Source organism: Zonotrichia albicollis, chromosome 5 (genome assembly GCF_047830755.1).
Source record: "Zonotrichia albicollis isolate bZonAlb1 chromosome 5, bZonAlb1.hap1, whole genome shotgun sequence".
NCBI lineage: Eukaryota > Metazoa > Chordata > Aves > Passeriformes > Passerellidae > Zonotrichia > Zonotrichia albicollis.
In genome coordinates this window covers 56,325,026-56,335,893 of record NC_133823.1, presented here as the reverse complement: position 1 = coordinate 56,335,893, position 10,868 = coordinate 56,325,026, and the positions used below count along the sequence as shown (strand labels likewise).

The window sequence follows — 10,868 nt, the reverse complement described above, 5'->3', positions numbered from 1 at the left end:
CCCGCCCCGTGAGGCGGCCCAGTCCGCGCCGAGAGAGCAGCGCCGGAGCAGCGGGCATGGCGGCACGCAGGGTGCTGGTGTACGGCGGCAGAGGGGCGCTGGGCTCCCAGTGCGTGCGGTACTTCAAGTCCAAGAACTGGGTAAGCGCCGGGCCGGGAGGCGGCGAGCCCCGCGGGGGAGCAGCCGTGCCCTGCCGGGCAGTGCTGGGCGCTCGGGGGCGCGGGCCGCTAACGCGCCGTTCCTCTCGCCGTGGCAGTGGGTGGCCAGCATCGACCTGGCGGAGAACGCGGACGCCAGCGCCAACGTGGTGGTGAAAGCGACCGACTCCTTTCCCGAGCAGGCCGAGCAGGTGGGTCGGCGGCGGGCGCGGGGCGGCCAGTGCCGGGTCAGGCGGTGGAGCGGTGCAGCGGCCAATCTTACCCGGGGGTGCGCATCCCTTCGGCCGGGAGATGCACGCAGCCTCCCCCGGGGGTGCGCATCCCTTCGGCCGGGAGATGCACGCAGCCTCCCCGCAGGTTTGTGCATCTCTTTCGCTGCCGCCCGCGGTATCAAGGCGGCTGCAGGGATGGGTCCGGCTCCACGCAGGGAGCAGCAGCCGTACCGCGAATCTCAAGGTCCTTCAGCTTCTGTTCGTCCCTTCTTTTTAGTTTTTTGTAATTCCTTTTAATTGAATACGCAGAAAGAGCTTGATCCGGGATAGTAAAGGCTCAGCCCATAAGGCAGTTTTGCTTTGTTTTTATCTTGACTTTTAAAAATCACAGACTGAACCAGGTGAGTTGTAATGAAGATGGGTAAGGACACCTTAAAACGCAACGCTTATTTAAAATACCTTAACTTAAAGATGTGTTGTGTGTAAGGAGATGGCATACTGAAAGCATATGAACCTAAGCCCCAAGGGATGCCTAGGGGAATGCCCTGGGGGATTTCCACAGATGGGAATGTGGGAGAATCTAAGCCAGCCGAAAAAAGTACTTTGCTTTATTCTCTACAGATAGCATTCATTTTTTACATTTTAAATTTCAAGCCAATTTCTGTTACTGATATACTGAATATCTAGCCAATATGGGTTTTTATATATACACAACTCTTAAAGCATTGGAAGACTAACATAGAATGTTTACAATACAGTTTTCAGTATGGTTTTGCAGAAGCTATTGGTTTTTCTTCACTTCTTGAGAGGAAAGTTTGCTATTTGCTTTGACAGAGAAAATTCATAGCCAACAAAGTCATTACCAATTGTGAGGTCTTATATTTGAAAGAGAAGAAATTATAGATATCTTAAAGTATACAAGCTCAAATTTTGTGATCAGACTCAAACTGGTGGTTGTGATCTTGACAGAAGCAATAAGGAGGGCTAATCTTTAGTTGTTTTTCTTGCGCTGTCACCAAAAGTGACAGTAGTAGTCCTGGAGTTTCATTTCCTATCTTAAACGACACCATGCTCTGAAAAGAACCTGTCAAAAGCAAGTCAGTAATAATTTTTGTTAGCAGTAGAGGTAAGGGTCAGGTGTTTCAGCCCTGATGATCACTTATTTCCAGTGACATCACACACTCTATGGCTTTCATTTGTCTGACTTTCATCTATAGTTATTTTTAAACACAGTTGTTTTGAGTTCATGAATCACAAATATGAATTTTCTATAGCTGTTTAAATTGCTGTGCCCTGTGTTACTCAGGTACATAAGTAGGAAAAAGTAGCTTTATGGCATTCATGGTGTTTACCTCTTTACCTTATCAGTCCAGTGTTTTCAGTATGTTCTTGTTCTGTGTTGAAGGTGACAGCAGAAGTTGGGAAACTTCTTGGTGAAGAGAAGGTGGATGCAATCCTGTGTGTGGCAGGAGGATGGGCTGGAGGCAGTGCCAAAGCCAAGTGTAAGCCTTTGGTATAGACATACTGGTGAAAATATGTATGATGTCTGAGAGAAGTCCTTAAAAATCTTTCTTCCTGAGTCCATAAGAGGACAAAAATGTAGAAGTACAAAATAGCTTAGTCACAGTGCTTCTTAGTGCTTCTCGGAATTTTTGCTTTCTGTTAAGTTTGTACAGCACTTCGTTTCTTCAGTAATGTTTGTTGCACTAATTTTTATCAGAAAGTTTTGATGTGCTTTCTGAAGGAGCTCAGCATTGTTATCTATGAGCTGATTTTTGGTGAGATTACCTGTGTCAGGGAAGGTACGAAAGACACATTGATGTTGTTTCCTAAGTCATTGCTTTATGCATAAAACCTCAGTTGCTTCTGCAGCTCTCTGAGCTGTTACTGTGCAATATGATATTGGAAGGCACTGCCTAATCATGCCACAGAAAAAAACACTTCAGACTGAAAAAAGGCTTTTAAACATGTAACATTCATAATGAAATTTGTACTTTGCCCACTGCTGTAGAGATACAAGAATAAAAATAGCCTTGTTTTCTGTCTGGAATAAATCTGGTCAAATGTGTTGCTTTCTTCCCCCTTCTGGTTTGGCTGTTACAGGCTCAAAGAAAAAAGAGATACAAAAGACATAAATGAGTATTTTACAATGTGGAGGTAGAAAATTACAGAAAGCAGGTTTTCATAGTGCTGTTGCACTCTGTGTAACAGTGAGGAAATCAGAGTTCATGGTCTTCCTTTGGCTAATTTCACTAATTCTCTTCCTAATCAGCTTTATACAAAAACTGTGATCTGATGTGGAAGCAGAGTGTTTGGACATCGACTATTTCCAGCCACCTTGCCACAAAACATCTGAAAGAAGGTGGCCTCTTGACTCTGACAGGAGCTCAAGCTGCTTTGTCTGGAACCCCAGGTAAAATGCTGTGCACGACAGCTGCAGGGACACCAGCAGGCAGAGACAGTTGTTTGTCTGAGCATTCTTGTTTGTGAGGCAATAGCTTCACACTCCAGTTTCTTGTCATCTAGCACAGATGGGATCCTGCTGCTGAAATGTGTAAAGAAAATGTAATTTTACAGGTAGCAATATTGAATCTCGAAGCTGTAGTGCAAGCATGTAGAATCAGTATTTAAATAGTATTTGACATGCATTGGTGAAATATAGTTGGCTAGTATATGATACAGGAAAATGTTTGGAAGACTGAAGACTAGAAGCACACAGCAGTAGAAGTACAGTGCTTAGACAAAGTTAAATTTCCTATTTGTGTTCTGAAAGACAGAGTCCTTAATTGACCAATCTTTCTGTTGGTGATGACTCAGCTGATTCTGATAACCATGCTTGTCCTGTTCATGTTCTGATTCCAATCTATCTTTGCTTCAAACATAGATAAGCTTGTTGACTGTTGGCTTTGTCCTCAGCTAGCTATTTAATAGGAACTTTATTGCATTTTTAATCTTACCCCTCAACCATGTTGATCTGCATGGAGGAAGAAATCTGGGAGAAATTCAAAATTGAAAAAAAAAAATAGGCACTGACACACAAGCCCACAGGCAGCAAAAGGAAAGTTTGAGTCAAATACTCCTATTTCCCAAGCTTTTATTAGTGTCATTTTAACCATATTTTTAAGACACAGATACTAAGATATTAAAACATATACAATTAATTCCTGAAAGCTTTGTCTAAAACTGTTCAGGCAAAAATATTCTATATATTTTCTAGTTAATGATTAATCTTTTGTTTTTATAGTGGCATCCATTATAGTCAAAGATAAAAGGTTTATTTTTGAGAATAAGCAGATGAATAATTTACAGTGAACTGCTGACTGACTATACACAAATTGAATTCTGGCAGATTTTCACAGTTTTTGTTTGGGTGGTCTTGGGAGGTAGAGACCACAACACAGGAATCAAAGTGATGAGCCTTCCTGTTTTGAGCTAGCTGGTTTCAGCTGGTCTGGATTTTTCTAAAAGTCACAGCAGTGCTTTGGGCAAACACATGCAACTTATTAACATCAGGAAGAATTGGGAAAGAGTTGTTACTCAACTTTTGCAAATATGCCTTATTAGCCTTGTTATGACTGGCTGTTCTGGAAGAAAGAATCTTTTTCTTGTTTGCTGTTAATGAGATTTTTCTTTTCCTATGAGAAAATCTTGCCTCACATAATGCAAACCAAAGAACATTGAAAATTACATGAACACTGACAGAAGCAGGGTGAGTGTGATGTTTGAGAAATGTATCAGGCATGAAAAGGTTTCTAAGAAGAATTGGAATGTTTGATTCAGGCAAGACGAGAGAGGAATATGATACACATGTGAATATTTTTATCATAACAATAAAATAAGTTAGCTAGTGCTGTCCATGATTCTTCCTAATAAAAATGGATGTTATATAATATGTTTAATTACATTGTAGAAGTATTTCTACTATGTTCAGAATACTTCTTTAGGAGCATTGGAAAGGGCCTAAATAGCTGTAAAGATGGCTAGGAAGGAAGACATTCAGTTGTAGTAGACCTGTTTTCTTGGGTACTTTGTCTGTGTCTGGACTTCTTGACAGATACATGCCTTGAGACATCTGAGACCTCTGACTGTCCAGACCTTGTTCCTGAGCAGTGTGCCTTGTGCTCTGGTTCTTGCTGCTCTTACACTGCTAAATGCTGACTTGCCTAGAAAGCAGCAGTTTTTAGGAAAAAGCTTTCTTTTCCTGCACATTATTTATTAATTTTCTACCATGAGCCTTGGGTTTTTTTGTAGTTTTCTCCACAGGGCCTGTCAGACCTGGGATGCTGACAAGTGAATTCCAGATTTGAGAGAGAAGTGTCTCTTTGGGTCCAAATTCACAAATACTGTAGTCATATGATGAAAATTAATAGAAGAGTGCCTTGTTGAAGTCTGTGAGCATCTTACTCTGTTAAATTTGTAAACTTAACCCTGTAGGTCACATCCTTCAGGGTGCATTTGGATACTTTGACTAGACATGCTTGACTTGGTAGGCTGTTTTTTTCTGTAGTGCTGAGTTAACTGAGTTCTGTGGTAGTTTCTGGATGTCTACTAAATCCTTTTTATTAATATTATAATTATTCTTTTAATATGTATGCTTTAATATGTTTTGAAAGTCTGATTCTTTTCTGGCTGTGGTAAGTGGTCCTAATATTTATCAGTCTTTAGTTTCTGTCATGTTACTGCTGATGTTGAGGGCTGTTCTAATAGTGCTCTGATTTGCCTGTTTTTAATTTTTAGGGATGATTGCCTATGGCATGGCCAAAGGAGCGGTGCACCAGCTTTGTCAGAGTCTGGCTGGTCCCAACAGTGGGCTGCCATCTGGCTCTGCTGCAGTTGCCATTTTACCGTAAGTGGTTGCTTAGCTGTCTCTGCCTGTGTTGTTCATTTAATTACTGCTGCAACCTAGAGCCAAACAGATATGCTTGCAGTGTCCTATTCACAGCACACAAACAGCCTCTCAGACCTACTCACAGGGAAAAGATGCATCTTCACTGGATGAACAAAGAATTACACAAGTCACTCTAAAAATGATTGCATTCATTTCTTTGTCTTTGCAAAACAGTCATGGATGTTAGGATTAAAATTTTGTTTACTTTTAACCAGTTTAACTGTAGCCATGCATTAACATGTGATTTCTTTATTTCAGTATAAACAGAACTGTAAAAATGAGATGAACTGTAAGAATGAGATAAACTGTTCAGCAGAGTTTTAGATTTAGCTCTGTGATAATAGTAAGCAAAGGATTACTTGACAGGCTTTCACTTGATTAAAGATGCTTCTTCATAAGGTGCTGCATGCCTGGACGGTAAAATTAGGGTACTTTGAGGACCTGTAAACCAAAAAATTTAGCTTGTATTTACCTGCTTTCATTTTTTCTTAGGAAAGCTAGTGAAAAGTGGATGGCCTAGTAGGTTTTCACTATGTTTAATTTTATCAGTTCTGTTGCAAAAATTGAAAGTATGTTTCTTGCCAGATCCATACCTAGTTCAAGACCCAAAATGTAAGACTGGAGAGTTCTGTACAGAGATTTGATGTACTACCTGAATTCTCTGCTTTTGGTTTCCTCACACACACTCTTAAGACACTTCTTCAGGTCAGACAGGAATGGCATTAAATGTGTTTGGATAACTGACAGCACCTTCCAGAGAGCTTTACAGCCAGGCATGCACCAAGATCACTGGATTTTTGTGCATGCTGCTCTTGTGTAGTTCTCATGCAAAATGCTGTTCTTAACTGAATTTTTGAGAGGATAAATACACCTTGGATTGTCAACAGCATTTCAGTGAGGGAGTTCTGGAAAGTTAACCCTTTCATATCATTGTATCTAGTGTAAATATGTATTGTCAAACTCACAGCTTCCATATTTATCACTTGGTCTCTCAAAAGCATGGAAGTAGTGCAGGTGTGCTGGGCAGTACATGTGAACAGGCTTATTGCTGCCATTCCCCAGCTGCATAGGAGGGGTGGGAGGGGAACTGCAGGCTGAGTGATGGCTCCAATGGGCACTTCTTCAGCTAGCCAGGATGCTGGGGGGAGTCTTAGTTGGAGCCTTGGATATAGACTGAAACTAATGACTATAGACTGTTAACACACGGAGAGGATGCAAGGGATCCATATCACCTGGTGTAAAAGTCAAGGACGTATCACAGAAGTGAATTGAAGCGTGGTGCTCATCAGAAACATGATATATAAATAAAACGCTTGCTTATCTTCTTTAATCACAGGGTTACCTTAGATACACCAGCAAACAGGAAATCAATGCCTGATGCAGATTTCAGCTCCTGGACACCTTTAGATTTCATTGCAGAGTGAGTATCTGTGGGATAACTAAACAGTTGTTCCCTGTCCCTCTTGCTGCTGCATCTCAGTGCCTGTTCTGTTTAAATAGCTGTCTTGGATTTGGGTGGATTTTTTTGCTCTATCATCTTCTTGGGTATCTTTCTAAATCACATCAGGTTTAATTGCACGGGCTTCCTAACTGGAGAAAATTAGCCTGACTCCATCAACTTCAGCTTCTCTGCATGAGTGATTCCAGCAAGGAAGATAGCCTTAAGCAGCTGGAAGCTGGAGAATTTCCTAAAGCCTGTAGACAAATTAAATTGTAGACAGCAGGTGCAGGAGACACCTGGCTTAAAGATAAACTGCAAATAAGCATTTCAACTTGGGTGGGATTCTTTTTCTTCTAAACACATTTTACTGCCCAGTTGATGGCACATTAGTTCAGTTCTATCAACTGGCAACATTTCTGCTCTTGTTCAGAAGAATTTAGTACAGATTTTTTTTTTTTTACTATCTACAAAAACTTGTCCTGAATTGTGCTGCAAAATGCTGAAACTTCAGCTGTAGTTTATGTAAGGGCAGGCTGAGATTATCTGCCTTACTGTTCTCATTCCTCAGGGTTAGAGAAGGTGCAGCATGACTGTTGCTTTCTGCCATGTGATGGGGAGTAGCAGAGTTTCTGTTGAGTGTGAACTCACATTTTAAAAGTCTTTTAGAACTGACAGTGGAATTGAATTTACCTATTGCTAATTGTTCAGAGAGTAGTTTAGTTCTGACATCAGATTTCCTTTTCTGTAAAGTTTTTTAAGGTGAATGCCAGAGATGGAGATGATTTCAGTTGCATCTGTTTAGTTTAAGCCTCTGCTGTTGTCTGATGAGGCTCTTTAAAACAGGCCCCATCAATTGAGTTTAGCTAGCCTGGAAATGTTCAGAAAAAGATCCCTAATTTATTGTGCTCCAGGGATAGCTTAGCTAGATGTTGCAGTGTTGCAAATTCGTTTTTTTAAGTTGAACTTTTAAATAATTTATCCTTACAGGAGAATTGAGTTGATTGGTTTGTTTTGTTTCTAATTCCCTGAAGTTTAACCCCAGTGCTTGGAAAACTGAAAATCTCACTGAGCAACATCTGCATCGTGGGAACAATGCAGGAAATCCTTTCCCATATGGCACTTGGATTTTGTGCCCTGGGAGCTCTTGTTGAATTGTGGGATGTTCCAATGTGATAGTTGCAATGTGTGCATTATTGGGAAGGCTGAAGGACCTGTAAAATACATTTCACTCTCTCTAATCTATTTTAAGGAAGGAGATTATGTTGTCTTTTGATAAGGAGTCTCCTGGTCTGCTACCTAGAAGGTGTCCATCTTACTCAGCACTGTTTTGGATGTCTTAAGGCTTTTTTCCCTCCCACTGAGACCTCTTTCACAGTTAAATATCAAAATGTTATAATGGCCAGTGGCAGAGTAATGAATTTAGCAACTCTATTCTAGTCATAAAAGTGTAATTCTTTTATTTATATGCTATAAAGGCAACTAAAGTAACTCCTCCTTCCCCTTTTCTAACTTCTTTTAAATAGGAAAAAACCTAGTGACTGACATTTTAAGCTCCTGGCCTTTTCTTTTGAGATATTTTGGAAATCCTGTGTACTCTAATGTCCCTTGGATTTCTCTGGGCCCTCTGTACAGTTCTGAGGGTCTGAATCCAGTGATCACATCACATTTACATCTCTAGAGAGAGCAGTAGGAAAAGAAGAATAAGTAATAGTAATACCTGATAATAGTTGTAATTTTTTTGTTGTCCCTCACCCTATTTTATTTTAATTTATTTTAAAACAGAACCTTTTATGACTGGATAACAGGAAAGGATCGACCCAGCTCTGGCAGTCTAATCCGGGTGATAACTACAGGTGGGAAGACTGAATTAGTTTCAGCAGCACATCTTTGATTTCAGTCACTTGAAGTGATGAAACTTCAGCAAAGGAGAAGATGTGGAAAATCTGTCCACCAGTATAATTTCAATGGTCTTCTGTATCCAGTGTTTGTAGTTATTCCATTAATGGAACCAGATTTCAAGTAATGTTTGTGCTGTCAGTTGTGAGCTATCAGCATTTGTTTACCAAATAATACCAACTTGTCTCTAAATGAAGGTTGCAGGCTTTAAAGTCTGTAGGTGTCCTAATTCTGAGCATTTTATGGCAATTTACCTGTTTTCCCTGAAATGGGAATTGTGCTTAACTATGTCATGTGATTGCATACATAATAGTTGGATTTTTTTTCTCTGTCAGTAAGTGTTTCTGGCAACTTACTGTTGATCTTTCAGCTTTCTGTCTTTTTCTGTCTGAGAATATAACCTGCCTATTGTGTTGGCTATAGCCATAGGGAACACCACAGTCATGTATCATGTCCTAGTCATGTAACACTTTTCTTGTGAATGTTCCACTTGAGTTAATGAAACTGAGATTACTCACTTGAGAAGGAATTCCTAATTTGCCTTACAGTTCATAAGCTGCTCTCAGGCCTACAGTTGTAGGATAAGAGTCATTCTGTCAAATGAATAGTGTCTTTTTCTTGGTCATTATTGTTCTTGACTTTTTCTAAAAGCAAAGTGCTATAAAGTAGTAGAAAAAGCATACATGCACTTGAAAATGGAACTTTTTGTGCAAATAAATATATATATGTTTTATGTACTGGGCTGTCTCCATTACTGTAATCCCAATATCTTGATAACATTTTAATTGGTTTAATTGAACATACAGTTCAGTTGTGTAAAGGACTTAATTTTTTACTTATTTAATTCTGATGGTGCATAAAATACATTTCTGTGTGTGCCGAAGATCTACTAGCCATGCTCAGAGACAGGCCTTCAGCTGGGGCAAATGTTTTCTTAAATCCAGCCATGTTACATGGGAGTACAGTTCAGATAAAGAGTGCAAGCATTACCTGTTCTGAGCATGGACTCACAGGAAATCAGTTCTGTTGGATTTTTGGGAACATCTTGAAAGCAATTAAACATGCAAAGTTGTGTGTATGTTCTCCCTCTGAACTTTCCTGTTTTTATTAACTTCAGGGTTGTGTTGGGGAAGGATTTACTACCATGAGTCAGGAAACCTTTCTCCTCTTCCCACTGGAAAAGCTCACATGTGCCCATGTTAATTTTAGCATAGAATGATTGCCTGTTTTGCTATGACTGTCTTTACTTGTTTTGTTTTGCAGGATGCAAAGGTAGAGGGGAATTTTTCTGTCTTGTCAAACCAGAACTGTCGTTTGCAAATCTGCTTTTCAGTGAAAAGCTTGCAATGATGCTGCTGCACCAGCAGTTTATACAGGCTCAGAGTACAGACAAAAACTGCAAGGGACTGGTTGGGAATGAAACTAGAGTGCTACTCTTTTATTCTGGAAAAGGGTGTAGCTATCATACTACAAACTAACAGGATTTGAAGGCTTCCCTTTGCCAAGCTAGCTGAAGCAGTGAATAGTGTTAAAGCATAATTGTGAGTGCAAGACTTCTGGATTAACTCTCATCAGTTTGCAGGTACGAGCAGAAAGATATAAAAATGGTATTATTGAATCTGGAGAGTGACAATAGAGGTGAGTGTATGACAATGAGCCAGCTGTCTGACAAATTGCTGCTAAGGTGAGAGATTTAACCTGAGGAGTTTGATGTTAAAGAGGCTTTTTATGACCAGTTTCATCCTGTATCTTTCCAAACTTTATTTCCTTCAGCTGGTCCAGAGATCTGGTGGTGCTGCAATGAGGAGCAGAGATGTGTCTTTTTGTGGGTGTGTTCCATATGGATGAGCTCTCTACAGTGCCCCCACACTACTAATGGAGACTGTAGTCCTGTTGAGAAGATTTTCACAGAATTATGGCATGGTTTGGGCTGCAAGAGAGCTCTGAAGATCTAGTCCAACCCCCCCATCAGGCAGGGATGTTTTACTGCTTATTACAGATATAGGTACATGATGAATTTCCACTCCAGTGTTGATGAGAACTTCTGAATTGCTCATATTTTACAAAAGTGAAATATGTCATGATTACCAACACTGTACTACAGAAGTTAGAAGCTTACCTTCCTTTAATTTAAGGAATGCAATATTTATTAGTTTCTTATATATATTAAGCAGCTGAATTTATCATGTTTTTTACTTGGGACTGTACAGATGTTGTCACACTACAGAATTCATATGCACAAAGCCTGTTTAGTAGGCATTTTTCTATGTAAT

The 10,868-nt window shown here is 40.1% G+C and overlaps 1 protein-coding gene across 1 annotated transcript; it reads left to right on the top strand.

The window, feature by feature from the left end:
• Window positions 1–4: 4 nt before the first annotated feature.
• Window positions 5–9,332, top strand: QDPR (quinoid dihydropteridine reductase). Its single transcript, XM_005485000.4, has 7 exons — window positions 5–140; window positions 257–349; window positions 1,776–1,872; window positions 2,643–2,783; window positions 5,108–5,216; window positions 6,595–6,678; window positions 8,482–9,332. The coding sequence occupies exons 1-7, from the start codon at window positions 57–59 to the stop codon at window positions 8,588–8,590; spliced, it is 717 nt and encodes a 238-aa protein (XP_005485057.1). The 5' UTR covers window positions 5–56; the 3' UTR covers window positions 8,591–9,332.
• Window positions 9,333–10,868: the final 1,536 nt, after the last annotated feature.